At 36.1% G+C, this 18592-nt stretch overlaps 1 protein-coding gene across 2 annotated transcripts in view; it reads left to right on the forward strand.

Annotated features, from left to right (window-relative positions):
* The window catches only part of LOC131969517 (unconventional myosin-Ic-like), a 111715-nt gene extending 94192 nt beyond the window's left edge, over nt 1-17523 (forward strand). For both annotated transcript variants that reach the window (XM_059330563.1, XM_059330564.1), the window contains 17 exons: nt 1685-1731; nt 1841-1921; nt 3245-3350; nt 5972-6089; nt 7815-7928; nt 8123-8199; nt 8304-8372; nt 8511-8595; nt 8716-8875; nt 9754-9837; nt 9922-10015; nt 11442-11497; nt 12076-12211; nt 12686-12756; nt 14697-14794; nt 14954-15053; nt 16920-17523. In XM_059330563.1, coding sequence (XP_059186546.1) covers nt 1685-1731; nt 1841-1921; nt 3245-3350; nt 5972-6089; nt 7815-7928; nt 8123-8199; nt 8304-8372; nt 8511-8595; nt 8716-8875; nt 9754-9837; nt 9922-10015; nt 11442-11497; nt 12076-12211; nt 12686-12756; nt 14697-14794; nt 14954-15053; nt 16920-16946 — 1523 coding nt within the window. In that variant the 3' untranslated portion in view covers nt 16947-17523. The remainder of the gene's footprint in view (nt 1-1684; nt 1732-1840; nt 1922-3244; nt 3351-5971; nt 6090-7814; nt 7929-8122; nt 8200-8303; nt 8373-8510; nt 8596-8715; nt 8876-9753; nt 9838-9921; nt 10016-11441; nt 11498-12075; nt 12212-12685; nt 12757-14696; nt 14795-14953; nt 15054-16919) is intronic.
* Nucleotides 17524-18592: the final 1069 nt, after the last annotated feature.

Below are 18592 nucleotides of genomic sequence, written 5' to 3' on the forward strand. Positions count from 1 at the left end.
TATCAACCCTTTGGAGTTTTGAGCTATTTTGTCCATTGAATACTTTTCATTCTGCCAATTTAAAAATGTCATGCTATGTTGGAATCATTTATTCAGCACAGCCTCACCGATATGACCTGATAATTACTTTTTCACTTTGACTTACTGGATCAACATTTTGAACTGAAAAGAAAGAAACAAAAAAATAAAATATAATCTGACTTCAAATTTGATGTTTTTTTATGCTCAATGAGGAATTTTGATATAAATAAAACATCTAAGAGGTAAAATAACCCATTTAGGCCTAAAACGTCTGGAAAAAATGCCTGTAAAACCTCTGGGCGATTTTAATATAACCGCCTAAAACCTGAAGTTTTTCTGAAATTCAACAGCTTCCTACTAAATAATAGATTTTTCAGCCTCTGTAGCAGATAGAAATGAAATCCAAAAAGTATTTAATTTATCAGCCCTTTGGAGTTTTGAGCTATTTTGTCCATTGAATACTTTTCAGTCTGCCAATTTAAAAATGTCATGCTATGTTGGAATAATTTATTCAGCACAACCTCACCGATATGACCTGATAATTACTTTTTCACTTTGACTTACTGCATCAACATTTTGAACTGAAAAGAAACAAAAAAAACATACAGTTGGATTTTGAAGATACTCAATGAAGAAATTTAAATGGAGGTTACAAATTCAACATAAAACAGGTAAAACGAGGAGTTCTATATTTTATACTAAATATCAGGGCTAGGGTTAACCCAGGGGTCTGGGGCTCTTCAGGAATTACATTTTAATTTTCATTTATCATTGGTGTAGGCCCAAAGCAATTTTTATTCTTCAATTGTAAAAATGTTAAGCTTATATACAGCAATAAAGCATTTCTTTTTAACATACAGTCAAGGAAAAAAATTATTAGACCACCCTTGTTTTCTTCAGTTTCTTGTTCATTTTAATGCCTGGTACAACTAAAGGAACATTTGTTTGGACAAATATAATGATAACAACAAATATATATCACAATAGATTAATTTAAGAGCTGATATCTTGACAGTTTTCATGTTTTCTTGATAATAACCAAATCATTATCAAGAAAAATCATGGAAAATAGCTAGATATCAGCTCTTCTTTATTCAATGGTCTAATATTTTTTTCCATGACTGTATTATCAACTAAAATGTGCATCATAGCTTAGAAAAATCTTAAAAAGCCTTAACCTATACATTTTGCCAACTTCAAGTCTAGTTTTGAGTTACCCTAACTAGACTAGCTTTCGATTACAAACTCCAAAATCATATTAATAAATGCTAATTTTGCCAAATTAGTCATGTTGGTAGACTAATTTAGACTTAGTAGGCTGTTTTATTTTCATTCAAAATGAGGTTTGCGGCTCAATTCCAACATTTTTTCTCTTATTTTGGCCAACAATGGCTCTTTTGTTAGTAAAGGTTCACCATCAAGTCAGAACTTTAGAGGGAAGCTGACGGCAGGAAACACGCTTCTTGTTTTTTTTTTCATGGTGTCATGAAGAAGTAATACGCTGGACCTTTTGTGGACTCTGAGGGTTAAAGTGTGCTCGGGGAAATAAAAGATTAATGTCAGTTTCTAACAGAAGCTTGGGACAAATACAGATTTCACTGGATATAACAAGTTTTGGGTCAGTACATGTATTAAAAATGTAATTTAATTTTCTCTCTCTCAGGATTTCTGGACAAGAACAATGACCTGCTCTTCAGGAACTTGAAAGAGGTGTGGGAGAAAATAAATTGTGCAGATTATACGAGAAAGCAGTGAACTGTATTTCACTTTGACAGTGTGATATATTAGTGTTTAAAACTGCCTTTTGCCATGTTTGCAGGTTATGTGTATGTCAGAGAACAAGATCCTGAACCAGTGTTTCGACAGAGAGGAGCTGAGTGACAAGAAACGCCCAGAAACGGTGAGATCACGTGTTGTTTCTGTGTGTATTCCCTCTTTGTGTCTGGAGGTTTTTCTCTCCACACGTATAAATCATATTCTCATGCATCCCAACATACTTTCCCACCGCAAAAAACAAACAGTGGTGTGTTTCCCCTCTCCGGTGTTGAGTGGGCCGGTCTGATGGGGATTCTCCGGAGCCTCCCACTCACTGAGGAATGCCCTGACACTTATATGCCCTTCTACACACACACACACACATTCTTGTACTTCTATCTTTGTGAGGACCCTCATTGGAACAGTGAATTCCCTTGCAAGGTTATAATAGTTTGGTTTTTTCATCAGTTTTAGTTTTAATTTTGTTGTGAATTTTGTTTTTTAAATCAGTTAGTTTTAATGAGTTTTTAGAGTGAGTTTGCTAGTTTTAGTTTAGTATTGATTTTTTTAAATGCTTTAGTTTTAGGTTAGTTTTCATTATTTTTAGTGTTAGTTTTAGTTTTCTGTAATGGGGTATTTGTTGGGTGCGAGATTAAAAGAGGTCACAGTAAATTTTTGCCTTTATTTCCTTTGCCTGATCCATCTTCATTATGTATGAAAAAAGTTGACAAAAACGAAAACGAAGGACATTTTCACTATAATTTTAGTTAGTTTTGTAACCACACAATACAGTTTCAGTTAATTTTCTTCATCATGTAACCTTTAACCCTTAACCCATTGAGGCCTAAAACGCCTGTAAAACCTCTGGGCGATTTTAAAATAAGCCCCTAAAACCTGAAGTTTTTCTGGAAATTCAACAGAAATGTCAACGCTTCTACTAAATAATAGATTTTTCAGCCTCTGTAGCAGATAGAAATGAAATTCAAAAAGTATTTGAGAGCTTACACAAATACTACAAAACGACGTATCCGCTTTCCAGGCTTCAATGGGTTAAAACAAAGTCTGAAATATCAAAAAAGCCTTTAAAGAAGTGAGGACCGGCCGAAATGTCCTCACTTTGCAAAAATGTCCTCACTCTGTTGGTTAAAAACGTGTTCTGGTCCTCACTATGTAGGAAGTACAAGAACACACACACACACACACACACTTGAACAGGGTATTGTCACAGCCTGGCTAGTGAGACTCCCAGTCCTCCACACTGGTCCCAGTGTTCAGTCTCCAGTGGACTCTGCCAGTCACATCAGTCTCCCTCTGCTTGTTTCTTCGGTCTTCGTCTCTGCCGGCGGGTTTCCATCACATACACTCTCCTCTCCGCTTACTGACCAGCTTCCTCTCACCTCCATTTCCTTTTCACCACTTCCTAACCAGCTTCCCTTTGTTCTCTGTCCGTCTGTGTCTGCCCCTCCAGGCAGCCACCCAGTTCAAAGCAAGCCTGGCGAAACTCATGGAGATCCTCATGTCGAAGGAGCCGTCGTACGTCCGCTGCATCAAGCCCAATGACTCCAAGCAAGCAGGTAAGAAGCTGTTGCTTTTTACTTTTTGAAGATAGGAACGAGGATCCTTTCAACACTGATGTGTCATTAATATTTGTAAAAGTAAGGAAAAGTAAGAGGACTTGACATTGGGAGAAAAGAGGAGTGAGAAGATGAACCGTGGGGCTTTTTGGCAGTTGGTGGTTTTCCAAACATTTTAGGTCAACATTTTATACACAGACATTACTAACACTTACAGTATAGGCCAAAAGTACACTATTAATGACTATTTACATTGTAGATTCATCAAAACTATTAATGAACACATGTGGAATTATGTGCTTAACAAAAAAGTGTGAAATAACTGAAAACATGTCTTATATTCTAGTAAGCAAAGGGTGGTTACTTTGAGGATCTAAAAAACAAGACATGTTTTCAGTTATTTCACACTTTTTTGTTAAGTACATAATTCCATATGTGTTCATTCATAGTTTTGATGCCTTCAGTGAGAATCTACAATGTAAATAGTCATGAAAATAAAGAAAATGCATTGAATGAGAAGGTGTGTGTCCAAACTTTTGGCCTGTACTGTACATGGGAGCTGGTCATAGCTGTAGGAGGAACTGTATACCTAATTGTGAAATGTCATCACTGCTGAATATTTATTGGGTTAGTCCAGATTTATTTTTCTTACTTGGAGGTGTGGTCTTCATCTGCTCCAAGGTTGGAGGTGTTGTGGTTCAGAGATGGTCTTGTCAGACCTTGGTTGTAACCAGTGGTTATTAGAGTTCCTGTTGAACCAGTCTCCATTCTCCTCTGACCTCTGGCATCAACAAGCATCAAGGCTCTCTGGAGGTTTTCTCTTTTTGGGACCATTCTCTGTAAACCCTAGAGATGGTTGGTAGATCAGCAGTTTGTGAAATACTCACACCAACAACCATGCCACGTTCAAAGTCACTTAACCCTTTGATGCACAACATGGGTCAAAAATGACTCATTCATCCAAATTTGATTTAAAATTAAATGACCTAATACTATAATAATAGTAATTTGTTTCAAATAGTTACTTTCCACACTCACATATTTAATATATTTAACATGTTGGTGTATCATTTTGTCACACATACACTGTATCTGGAAGGTATTCACAGCACTTCACTTTTTCCACATTTTTTTTATGTTGCAGCCTTATTCCAAAATTGATTAAATTCATTTTTCCTTAAAATTATACACACAATACCCCATAATTATGTTTTTGACCCATGTTGTGCATTATAAGCGTAGTGATAAAAAAAAGGGGTTTTATGCAAAAAGTAAGACATGAAAACAAAAAATTAGGATGTATGATAATCAAAAACAAATTGATTGAGGAAAACCTGGAATACTGAATGATTAAATTAATTTATTGCAAAGATATAGAAAATTAAAAACTCAGTCGGGTCACTTTAGACCGATGTTGTGCATCAAAGGGTTAAATCACCTTTCTTCCTCATTCTGATGCTGCTTTGAACTTCAGCAGCTCGTCTTCACCAGGTCTACATGTCTGAATGTGTTGAGTTGCTGCCATGTGATTGGCTGGTTAGATATTAGCGTTAATGAGCAGCTGAACGGGTGTACATAATAAATAAATACTCAAATTTTTAGTCATTTATTTAGCCATTGTTTATGCTGTCTTCAAAGCCGCCAGACTCCATTTACAAAATAAGTAATGTCACCTTGTAGAACAGTGGAATTGCTTGTCTGCCGCTGCCTCTATCAGGTAGTTTGTGTGTTACTGTGAATCCAAACTAACCCTTTAAAGCACCAAAGTCACACAAAACCACACAAACTGCAGCTGGACCTTTTTTAACTGACTAAAATATGTTGAGCTGTTGCTTTCGTCCAAAGCAGCTCATTGCTCAGGTTCTGTGTCAGTCCTCCTGCCTGCTTCAACCACTTCTACACTCATCATGGATCTCATAAAAACCCCAGTTTAAAAAATCTGACCTAGCTCTGAGAAAATAAATCAAAATATCACTAAATGTATGGCGGTGAAATGTTTTACTTTGGAAACCTGGATTTATGTGGCTGAAATTCCCCTTTGTAATGTGTTCAGTGTCAAAAATCACTGCTGCTTTAATTCAATTAGGTCAACTTTTGATCAGATATAAAGAAATATAGTTGATTTTTGAGATTAAACTTGAAAACGTGAAAATAACACGACCTGATGATGGCTTTGATTGATTCCATTCATGCTCGATTGATTACCCTTCAGAGCTCAGATGTTTCAGTGTGAACTTTTCATCTTGAATTTGTTTTTAACAGGCTTTTGGACATTCTTGTAAACACACACACATGATGTTTCTGGGAAAATATTAGCTTGTGCTAAGCTGCTTCACCAAGCTAATATTTTCCCAGAAACACCATGTTAATCCTGTGCTTTCACTAATTCCAACCAAAACAGTTTGTTTTCAGCAGTGTAACTCTCCGTGTGGTCGTCAGTATATCGGGCCGGCCTTTGTTTCTCTCCACAGTCGGCCTTTTGTTACTTTCACACTGCGTCTCTGTCCTTTGTCACTCCTACTGCTGTTGTTTAGCATTTACTGGTTTTCTCCGGTTCATTTTGTCCGACAGACTTTACATTTTTCCTCCTGGCTCTCCCTCCCTCTCTGCTCCTGTCGCAGGTCGGTTTGACGAGGTGCTGATCCGTCACCAGGTCAAGTATCTGGGCCTGATGGAGAACCTGAGGGTGAGGAGAGCCGGCTTCGCTTACAGACGACGCTACGAGGTCTTCCTTCAGAGGTGATCAGCTACTCTCTTTGTTTTTACCAGTTAAGGTACAATCCATGGAAGCACTGTATCATAATCATAATCATAACCAAGTATGCACTCAGTGGTTATTCGAGTTCCCGGGGTCTGGGAGGATTTACTAGGGAATTCCCTGACCGTTCCTATGGCAACCAATCAGACAAATACTCTGCTTCATGCCATGACGTCTGGCAAACAGTCTGACTGGTAGAGAAAAGGACAGTCAGACCATGAGAGCATTACGTAGCCGTCGGATTCTGAGAGAGTGACACAAATATTCCCACGCGCTCTACACATACAGTAGAGGCCAAAAGTTTGGACACACACCTTCTCATTCAATGCATTTTCTTTATTTTCAAGACTATTTACATTGTAGATTCTCACTGAAGGCATCAAAACTATGAATGAACACATATGGAATTATGTACTTAACAAAAAAAGTGTGAAATAACTGAAAACATGTCTTGTATTTTAGATTCCTCAAAGTAACCACCCTTTGCTTACTAGAATATAAGACATGTTTTCAGTTATTTCACACTTTTTTGTTAAGTACATAATTCCACATGTGTTCATTAATAGTTTTGATGAATCTACAATGTAAATAGTCATGAAAATAAAGGAAACTCATTGAATGAGAAGGTGTGTCCAAACTTTTGGCCTGTACTGTATACACTGTGACAATATGTAGAAGGCTGGTGCAGCAAATATTATGTCATCCTAGGTTTAAAAAGCCTCAACAGACTCCTTCTTTTAGTGTTGGAGCAAAAACAAGGCAACAGTAAATAAGCTGTCCACCAGAAATTATGCTTTCAAAGTTTGGGCCAATCAGAAAAAGAAATATATTTCACCTGTAATAGCAAAGAAGTGCAATGAATCATTCTAATCAATCAATAATCAATAAAGTGGCACCTTTCTTCCTCATTCTGATGCTGCTTTGAACTTCAGCAGCTCGTCTTCACCAGGTCTACATGTCTGAATGTGTTGAGTTGCTGCCATGTGATTGGCTCATTAAATATATGCATTAACAAGCAGTCGGACAGGTGTACCTAATAAAGTGTTAGTAGAGTTTTCAGTAGAATCAGCAGGCAACGCACTACAACATATTTGATCTAATTAATTGTTTTTTTCTAGTGAATAGTTATGTTGAATAGTTTTCAGTACAGAATAGATTATCTTATTTCAATAGAACTTATTTTATTTATTATTTTCATAGCTAGTGAGTTATTTGTTTAAATATAAATATATATATATACATACATATATACATACACATACACACACATAACTCACTAGCTATGAAAATAATAAATAAAATAAGTTCTATTGAAATAAGATAATCTATTCTGTACTGAAAACTATTCAACATAACTATTCACTACAAAAAACAACAATTAATTAGATCAAATATGTTGTAAATATATATATATATACATACACATACACACACACACACACACACACACACACACACACATATATATATATATTAGATTTATTTAAGTATTTTTATCTTTTAGTTGTTTTTCAGTTGAATCATATCTAAAGTAAAAGAAAATCCACTGTAAAAAGAAAAAAAAATATTTGCATAATGTTTCCAAGGTCAACTAGTAGTAAAATTGTGCCCTCAGATAATCGGACAAAACAATTGAGATTATGATTTCTGCTTTCCAACCTTGTAGCTTCCAGTATTGTAGTATTGACTTGTGTGTGTCTGTTCAGGTATAAGTCCCTGTGTCCAGACACTTGGCCCAACTGGCAGGGTAAACTGTCTGATGGAGTGGCCACACTGGTCAAACACCTCGGATACAAGCCTGAGGAGTACAAACTGGGCAGGTCAGCAACATTTAATGTTTTACACATAAACATACTGAAGTGTTTGCTTTCATATGACTCAAATATAAGTCTCAGATTGTGTAGTACAAGCTGTGTTGAAAATCATTTTTCATATTCCCTGTGCTTCTACTTGAATCTGAACAGCACTTTGAAATGTATTTGATTGAATACAACTTAAACTTTAAACCTTTTAGATCCAAAATCTTCATCCGTTTCCCAAAGACGTTGTTTGCCACAGAGGATTCCCTGGAGACCAGGAAACACAGTCTTGGTGAGAGCCTCTGACACAGCTGATGATTCGTGCCAAATACTTTCATCATCACCACAGATTTGAAACCGTTTTTCCTCCTTTCTCTCTTATTTTGTCTCTCACAGCCACCAAGCTGCAGGCAGGATGGAGAGGCTACAGCCAAAAGTCCAAGTTTCAAAAACTCAGAACCTCAGGTGAGGAAAGCTGAATTTATGTGCATCTTCACTGGGATCATTTAGCTTTTACTCTCGCTAATGTCATTAAAGTTTGTCTAACAAACGTTCCTCTGGAAGCTGAAATGTGTTGGTTTGTGATTGTGTCTGTATCTGCAGCTATTGCCGTCCAGGCGTGGTGGAGAGGGATCCTGGCCCGGAGGAGAGCCCAGCGCAGGCGACAGGCTGCTGATACCATCCGCAGGTACATGGACTGACCAGCAGATGGTGCAATACACCCAGTACACCTTTAAAAAATGAGCACAGCACTATGTATAGATTTTGTAATCTCTTTTGATTGATTAATTTCCTTTCCCCCCCTCAGGTTCATCAAAGGCTTCATCTACCGCCACAAAGAGCGCTGTCCAGAGAACGAGTATTTCCTGGATTATGTGCGCTACTCCTTCCTCATGAAGCTGCGCAGGAACCTTCCCAAGAACGTCCTGGACAAGAGCTGGCCCGCCCCTCCAGCTGCTCTCACTGAGGTGACGCAAAACAACACAAACAAACACACACTTTCCTCCGAAGTCTACATTTTGAAGACCGGGGAAAGTCTTTTGACTACTGCCTGACACCATAATTCAGTATTATATACAGGGTAATAATAAACACTCCGTTAATGCTATCAACATATTACTGTACTTTAAAACCAGAGATAAGGTCAAATATATTTAGCATAAAAATATAGAATTAGATGTTATCCTCATTTCACCTCTTATATGTTATACCAACATTCACCATTCTTCATTGAGCATGATCGTGTTTTGAAAGTAAAAAAAAACATCATTATCAAAATCAGATTTTATGATATATTTTTGTATTTATTTATTTTATTTATTTATTCATTCATTCATTTATTTATTTATTCACCTATTTATTTATCTACTTATTTATTTAGTTGTTCATCATATCGTTTGTATTTTCTTTCCCGTTGTTTTTTAGTTTTTATCCTGTCCTGTTGTCTTTTAGTCTTTTAGTTTTTATCCTGTCCTGTTTTCTTTTAGTCTTTTAGTTTTTATCCTGTCCTGTTGTCTTTTAGTCTTTTAGCTTTTATCCTGTCCTGTTGTCTTTTAGTCTTTATCCTGTCCTGTTGTCTTTTAGTCTTTTAGTTGTTATCCTGTCCTGTTGTCTTTTAGTTGTTATCCTGTCCTGTTGTCTTTCAGTCTTTTAGTTTTTATCCTGTCCTGTTGTCTTTTAGTCTTTTAGTTGTTATCCTGTCCTTTTGTCTTTTAGTCTCTTAGTTTTTATCCTGTCCTGTTGTCTTTTAGTCTTTTAGTGTTTAGCTCCAGTGACAGAGCCAGTATGCATGGTGGCTGCACATATAAGGCTCTACCTGAAGGTGACTGTTATTGTGTGTCTTCAGGCTTCAGAGCACCTGCGTAAGCTGTGCATGCAGAACATGGTGTGGAGCTACTGCAAGAAGATCAGTCCAGAGTGGAAACACCAGGTTGGTCACACACTCTGACTGTCAGCCTGACTGTCAGCTTGCATTCTTTTCTTTGCTTCACTCTTATTTCCTCTGTATGAACAGATGGAGCAGAAGATGATCGCCAGTGAGCTCTTCAAGGACAAGAAGGACAACTACCCTCAGAGCGTGCCCAAACTGTTCGTCAGCACAAGACTCAGTGAGACATTTTATCTAACTGATACAGACTTTTCATATTGCATATTCACTAACAAAGACCATATAGATTTGAGTTTGGGAAAGTGTAATGCATGTGGAGAGGTGGGATGATGTAGGAGATAGGGGTCAGGAATCTGAGTCTTTGTGCACAGAAACGGATCGTTTATGTATATTTAGATTTTTCATATATTAAATGTTTTCTTTGTATTTTACTTACCTATTCCCTGTTAACCCATTTAAGCCTGGAAAGCGGATATGTCGTTTTGTAGTATTTGTATAAGCTCTCAAATACTTTTTGAATTTCATTTCTATCAGCTACAGAGGCTGAAAAATCTATTATTTAGTAGAAGCGTTGACACTTTTGTTGAATTTCCAGAACAACTTCAGGTTTTAGGGGCTTATTTTAAAATCGCCCAGGTTTTACAGGCGTTTTAGGCGTCTTTGAGTGTCTTGAAAAGCACTATATAAATGGAATGTATTATATTATAATTATTATTGTTATTTTTAAATTAAACTTCATAACAGTATATTAAGTAGTTAAAATGAGCCCTACCTTGGGAAAATTAAAATGCTGCTTACATAAATGCATCAATACAAATAATTCAATAATAAATATAAACAATCTGAGTGGGTCCATTCTGCACAATGAATACTTTTACTTTTGATACTTTAAGTACATTTTGATGCTGGTATTTTTGTAGTTTTTCTTCAGTAAGTTTTGAATGCAGGATTTTTACTTGTAGTGGAGTCATTTCACAGTGTTGTATTAGTACTTTTACTGTAGTAAAGGATCTGAATACCTTTTCTGCCACTGCTGAGAACAGAGTCAGAGGGGAAGACAATGAATCAGGTGCACTTAAGTAGCCTGCTTGTACAGATGTAGGATGTGTTTGAGGCGTGGTTTTTACTCCCCAAACCTTGTTTTATAAAACTTTATTTATCCCATTTAGGCCTAAAACGTCTGGAAAAAATGCCTGTAAAACCTCTGGGCGATTTTAAAATAACCCCCTAAAACCTGAAGTTTTTCTGGAAATTCAACAGAAGTGTCAACGCTTCCTACTAAATAATCGATTTTTCAGCCTCTGTAGCAGATAGAAATGAAATTCAAAAAGTATTTGAGAGCTTATAGCTGTTATATCTGAGTCCCCTCCGCTATAGTCGTCTTCCTCCATGATTTCAAAGTTCTGGAAAAGTCCCATGATGCATTGCGACACTCCCACATGTATTCTGATGCATTTCATTGGCCAAGAGACCGAAAATAGGTGGAAAAAACTACAAATACTACAAAATGACGTATCCGATTTCCCGGCTTTAATGGTAGAATAACGCAAGAGCGATCCCGGTTTTAATGGTAGAAATGCGATAATGCTTTCCCGCCTTAAATGGATTAAGTGAAGGATTTTAGCAGCATGTCTCCTGTTGTTCAGATGGTGAGGACATTAACCCCAAAGTGGTGCAGGCTCTGGGCAGCGAGAAGATGAAGGTGAGTCAAGCAAAGTTACACAGCAAAGGACGCTTTAAACCAGGGGTGTCAAACTCTGGCCCGCGGGCCAAATTTGGCCCGCAGTGTAATTTTATTTGGCCCGCGAGCCAATATCAAATTATTATATTATTATTGTACTATAAAAGCTGACCCGCCGGTATTATATGGCGCATGTACCGCTAATACTAGATTTATTATTATTATTTTATTTTTAAATGTATTAACCTGTTGAAAAACTTTATTTTGATATTTAAATCAGAAGGATGCAAATAGAAAAGAGGCGTACGATTTGTATTTAATTTTTATTTAATAAATTAATGACATTGATGTGATTTTTATTTGAAATTTGATTTTGCATGTCTGCACTATTTTGTTATATATTGAATGTTTATAAGCGTTGCTGGTTCCATATTTAATGTTAAAGCAAAACATGTTTGGTATATATTAAAAGGTTTACTTGTTCAATGTTGGCCCGCGATTTTATTCAAGTTTTACATTTTGGCCCATTGTGTATTTGAGTTTGACACCCCTGCTTTAAAAGCTTGTCTCGTGTTTGACCACAACCCTTCTGTCCCCAGTACGCAGTGCCAGTCACCAAGTATGACAGGAAAGGCTACAAGGCTCGGCCCCGCCAGCTGCTGCTCACCGCCAACAGTGCCATAATCGTAGAGGAGGCCAAACTCAAGCAGCGCATCGACTACGGAGCTCTGAAAGGTCAGAGGTCAACAGCCAGTCTTCAGTGGCGGTTCTAGACCAATTTTACTGTGGGGGCCAAGGAGGGGCCAGTGTTTAATCAGAGGGGCACATTAAAAATAGTCAAAAATTATATTTAAGCATTCAAAACCTTTGTTTTAGCTAAAATTCTCATATTTGGAAGAACTACATTGATTGAAATAATGAGACTCACCAACATTAACAGTTATTTTTGTACGACAATGACATTTCTTTTTTTTTTTGTGCACAGTTACTTTTTTTATTTTGAAAGTGCAGTACAGTGAAATGATCTTTATATTTAGCTTTTATTGCACAATTAAACTATTATTATATATTTATATTATATTATACAATGACACAGGGGCCACAGCAGGGGCCCCTGGAGGCCCCTGTGTAGAACCGCTACTGCCAGTCTTCACCTCTGATGGTTGTTTTCTTCTTGCTCATTAAAAGTGTCTCTCTGTCCCCCTGCAGGTATCTCAGTCAGCTCTCTCAGCGACGGCTTGTTTGTTCTGCACGTGCCCAGTGACGACAACAAACAGAAGGTGAACTCATGGACATCATATCAATCAGTCATTATAAATCACAGCCCCACACATATGGGTTTTTGTGGCCGATGTTGATGCTGATTTCACTGTAAAAAGGTCTAAAAACTAGATAAAAACACTAGGTCTGAGGGAAATAACCTTGCTGCATGGAAAGATAATTTCACTTGACAAGATTTCTTAAATTAACATTATTAAATCTAGAAATAAGCATGTTGAACACTTAAAATTTAAATTAACTCTTAAAACAAGATAAATTAAAGCTGCAAGCAACGATGAACTGGCCCGAGCAGAGTGGACTGACAATTATTTGTTTCTTAACAAGATAAAAAAAACTTTTTGTGTCTTTTTTGTGTCATTTTTGTGTCTTTTTTGGTCTTTTTGTGTCTTTTTTTGGTCTTTTTGTGTCTTTTTTTGGTCTTTTTTGTGTTTTTTGGTCTTTTTGTCTTTTTTTGTGATTTTACGTCTTGTTTCTTTTTTTGTCACTTTACGTCTTTTTGTTTCTTTTTTTGTCATTTTACGTCTTTTTGTGTCTTTTTTTGGTCATTTTGTGTCTTTTTACATCTTCTTTTGGTCACAAAATGACCAAAAAGACAAAAAATGTAGATGTGAAGTGTTAGATAATTTATCTTGTTTTTAGAGTTAATTTGTTATTTTAAGCATTCAACATGCTTATTTCTAGATTTAATAATCTTAATTTAAGAAATCTTGTCAAGTGAAATTATCTGTCCATGCAGCAAGATCATTTCCTTCAGATTTAGTGTTTTTATCTTGTTTTTAGACACACCTGTTTTGCAGTGTTCAGATTGGGAAAATTCAACAATAGCCAATATAGTCATTTTTTGAGCTGGAATGAAAATAGACCTTTTTATGTGCATTGTGCACCGATTTTTTTTTTTTTATCACTGTGTAAATGTACCCAGAGAACCACTTTCTGAAACATTAAACTTTATGAATGATATGATATATTATACAAACAATGTGTTATATTGTCAGCCATTTCGATGAATGATAACTGAAAAATAAAGAATAAATAGGAATAAAATAAATAGCTAAATAAACATAATTTCTGTTCAATTTCAGCTGACTATTGCTGACTATTTAAAAATAAAAAATAACTAACACCGTTTCTAAATCAGGCCAAGCAACATTTTCTGCATTATTTTTTTTATTTTATTTTTTTTATCAAAGTATTTATTTAATTTTTAATTTTTCAACATATAATACAAACACTTACAAACAGCCGAGACAGACACCAAAAACAGACAATAAAAAAAATAAATTAAATTAAAAATTTAAAAATTAAAAAAAAAACAGGCAGTCAACCCAAAACGAGGACAACAGCATACGCTTACTGTGACAAGTCCTTAATGTATTGAACAAAATAATCCCATACTAAATGGAAATTCCCTTTAACATTGTTTTTCCCTGCAATCATATATTCAAAAGATGCAGTTGTCTGTCATCATTTTCTGCATTATGTATTGTGTAAAAAGTTTTTGTGACGGCACATCTCAAACCGCATGTTCACCAATACAATATGCCTCTGATAGGCCAATATCAGTCGATAATATCTGTCAGGCTCTATTACAGTTGCAAACTTGCTAGATTAAAGTGGCAAATCTGCACGAAAAAAGTCGCAGACTTACGAGAAAAAAGTGGAAAAGAAAAAACATTTTTCTCGCAGATTCACCACTTTAAATCTCATCAACTTTTTTACCATTAATTTGAGATTTTTTGAGCATCATTTTCTGCATTATGTATTGTGTAAAAAAGTTTTCGTGACGGCACATCTCAAACTGCATGTTCACCGTTACAATAAGCCTCTGATAGGCCAATATCAGTCGATAATATCTGTCGGGCTCTATTAGACATTGTGCATAAAAAATGTTTTAGGTTGACTGTGAGTTTTCACTGTGTTTCTGATGGTTTCTGTCCAGGGGGATGTGGTTCTGCAGAGCGACCATGTGATTGAGACCCTGACCAAGATTGCGATCTGTTCCGACAAAATCAACAGCATCAACATCAACCAGGGCAGGTGAGGAGGAAACACTTTGCATAAAGCCTCATCAGTTTTCTGTGTGTTTGTCTCCTTACATAATGCTTAAAAATAGATCTCCACTCCTACACACTCAAGTATCTGCAGGTGGTAAGAAGCAGGGAGTCCTGTCTAACTCTCCTTCTGCTCCTCCTGCAGTATAAAGTTTACAGTGGGTCAGGGGAAGGAGGGGATCATAGATTTCACACCTGGATCAGAACTCCTGGTGGCCAAGGCTAAGAACGGACACTTGTCTGTGGTGAGTATTGTTCATCTTCCTCAGTATCGCTCAGATGATCATATAAGATATGACAAGCAAGGTTATTATAGTTAACGAAAACTAACGAAATAACGAAAACTAGAATTGAAAAAACATTTTCGTTAACTGAAATAAAAATAAAAACTAGAGTTTTAAAAAAACGATAACTAACTGAAACTGTATTTTGTGGTTACAAAACTAACTAAAACTAACTAAAATTATAGTGGAAATGTCCTTAGTTTTCGTTTTTGTCAACTTTTTTCATTCATAATTCAGTGTTTCTATTTGAACATGCAACACATGGTGAATATGTTTACTGAGACTGGGATGTTTACACTCAAACCAAAATTCAAAACAGTTAATAACCTTATTGGGGCTGAGATTGATAAACCAAAGGAAATAAAGGCAACATTTATTATGACCACTTTGAATCTCGCACCAAACACATAGACCATTACAAAAAAACTAAAACTAACACTAAAACTAATAAAAACTAAACTAAAACTAAGCATTTTCAAAATATAAAAACTAAACTAAAACTAGAAAACTCACTCTTAAAACTAACTAAAACTAACTGAATTTGAAAACAAAAATTCACAACAAAACTAAAACTAAAACTAATGAAAAATCCAAAACTATTATAACCTTGATGACAAGAAGCCTTCATTGTCATTGTGCAAACACCTATGCAACTAAATTGGGAGTGCCACAACTGAAGGTGCATCAGGGATAAACAATGATGTCGTAATAATAAATACATAAAATAAGAAGGATAAGGCAGGATGCATATTGCACATATTTAATTATATTGCATAGTTTTTTTCTAAACTGAAAGCTGAATTTGTACCTTTTGAATTTCTTTTTTAACCCTTTATCAGGCGAAGAACTATATTTGGTAACTTCGGTGGATATCCTAAAGGACAAAAAATGTCACCTTCCCAACAACTGCTGTAAAAATATTATATATTGATATTTTTTTCCACTTTAAAGGAGTCAGTCTTTTAAAACTACTTCAGCCGGAAATATACATATCAAATTTTGATTATATTTTTGAAGTTTTAAACCTTTAATTAGCCAGTTTGTTTACATAACTCCACAGTTTGTTTTTTGGGGGGTTTTTTTGCTAACATTTTATTCTAATAAAAAGCCCTTATCATTATGAAATGGCCCTTATTTGAATCAGATAGATGGATGGATGGATGGATGGATGGATGGATGGATGGATGGATGGATGGATGGATGGATGGATGGATGGATGGATGGATGGATGGATGGATGGATGGATGGATGGATGGATGGATAGATAGATAGATAGATAGATAGATAGATAGATAGATAGATAGATAGATAGATAGATAGATAGATAGATAGATAGATAGATAGATAGATAGATAGATAGATAGATAGATAGATAGATAGATAGATAGATAGATAGATAGATAGATAGATAGATTGATTGATTGATTGATTGATTACTTTATTCATCCCCGAAGGGAAATTCGGTTGTCACAGCAGTCCGGTATTCAAGTACAATAAAATACTGAGGTAGCATAAATAAAAACAACAATAGAAAAAAACACAGAATAGAACAAGGACACTTAAGAAGTTAAAAAAGAACATCAGTTGGTAGGATGGTTGGCAGATGATGGTAATAATTAAACTGGTGATATGATGCAACAATGCTATAGTGACTAGACGGTATATAATAATAATAATACTACAGTATATAATATATATAATATATGTAATAATAGATAATAAACAATATAAAAATAAATAAAATGAAAAATATAAAAGTCACAGATATAAGTTGTTGTTGTTGTTGTTGTTGTGTCACCTCTGACGTGTTGGATGTGTGTCTTCCAGACGGCTCCCAGGCTGAACTCCAGATGATGGCCACTCTGGTCACTAGCACCAACCAGGAGCTGCTGCTGCTCCTGGCCGCTCCATCCTCCAATCACACCACAGCAGACGGCGCTCTGCCTAAGCCAATCAGACGTCAGCTGTCACCACATGGGTGGCATGTGCTTCCAGTTAAAAAAAAACAAAAAACAACAAAAAAAAACAACAAATAAAAGCAAATCCAGCAAAACTAATTGATATATTTATGTTTATATATTATATTTTTGGGATTAATACTGTTGCTGTTTGAATATTCTGATTTTATATATGAGGCCAAGGAATAACAAATATTTTGGTGCATTTTTCTTGCACCATGTGTGTTTATTGTGCTTTATTTGGGAACATGACCAAGAAAACAATGAGGGAAGAGTGGGAATAAGAGACGACAATGAGGAGGAGGAGATTGTTGTTGATGAAAATCAGGGTTAGTTGTTGCCTGTTGCCTCTTTTTTTCCTGTTTACGTCTTTCTGCTTGACTTATAGGCTTGATCGTCTCGCTGACACGACTTTTCTAACTGGGGCGGACGGCTTGTTATCGGAGCATGAAGGTGTTAGAACAAGGCTGACAGTATGTAGGACAGCTGCTGAGAGGATCCAGGATGAGGAACTTTTCAATCAAACGGTGACACTTTTGGCACACACAGGCTGCTAGTGTCAGGCTGCGGCTCGTTAAATCAGAATAAATAGTTGAACGTGCTGCTGAATGTTTCCGTCTGTGCAGCGGTGGGAAGAGAAAGAAGCTCGTCTTAAAATAAATGGTGTAAACGTATGTGAGGATGGGGTGAGAAAAGGCAAGAGAAAGGTGAAAAGAAAGATGTGAGAATTTTTGCAGTTTTTGCCTTGATGCCAGGTGTTTGTGCCTTTGACTAATTTATTCACAGTGAGTGAGTTGAGCTGTGTTTTGACGTATGGAAACCATGACACTCAACACAAGAATGAGTCGAGTTCAGTGTAGATAGAAAGCCGTTGACTTCTAACTGCTGCCTGCACAGCTTCTTCACCTGCTCTGACCAGCATTTCAGCCATATTTCCTCCATTCTTCCAGCTCCACTCGCTGCTCGCCTCCTTCCTCAACCTGCCTGTTGTCTGTCTTAAAGAACTGGGTCTTCTCTTTGGGTTTGACTGAACTGTTCTGGTGGATAAATGTCAATATCTCTCTCCATTTTTTTACATTTCCATGTCATTGAAACAGCATTTAACCCATTGACGCCTAAAACTTCCTGTAAAACCTCTGGGCGATTTTAAAATAAGCCCCTTAAACTTGAAGTTTTTCTGGAAATTCATCAGAAGTGTCAACGCTTCTACTAAATAATAGATTTTTCAGCCTCTGTAGCAGATATAAATGAAATTCAAAAAGTATTTGAGAGCTTATACAAATACTACAAAACGACGTATCCGCTTTCCAGGCTTCAATGGGTTAAACCAAAATGTGAACCAACATTTTGAAGCTATGTTAACAAACGTATGGTGTGGATTAAATCTGAACTTAGCTATAATGTGAAGGCCAAAAAGATTGAACTACTAATAGCTGTGTGTTGTCTTGATGTTTGACATGTTTAAACTTGACTTTTTTAAAGGAAACATTGCACATCGTGCTGAGAGTTGAATGGGAAGATTGACATTACACTTCTGTGTAC

The sequence above is a fragment of the Centropristis striata genome, chromosome 4, assembly GCF_030273125.1.
Source record: "Centropristis striata isolate RG_2023a ecotype Rhode Island chromosome 4, C.striata_1.0, whole genome shotgun sequence".
Taxonomy (NCBI): domain Eukaryota; kingdom Metazoa; phylum Chordata; class Actinopteri; order Perciformes; family Serranidae; genus Centropristis; species Centropristis striata.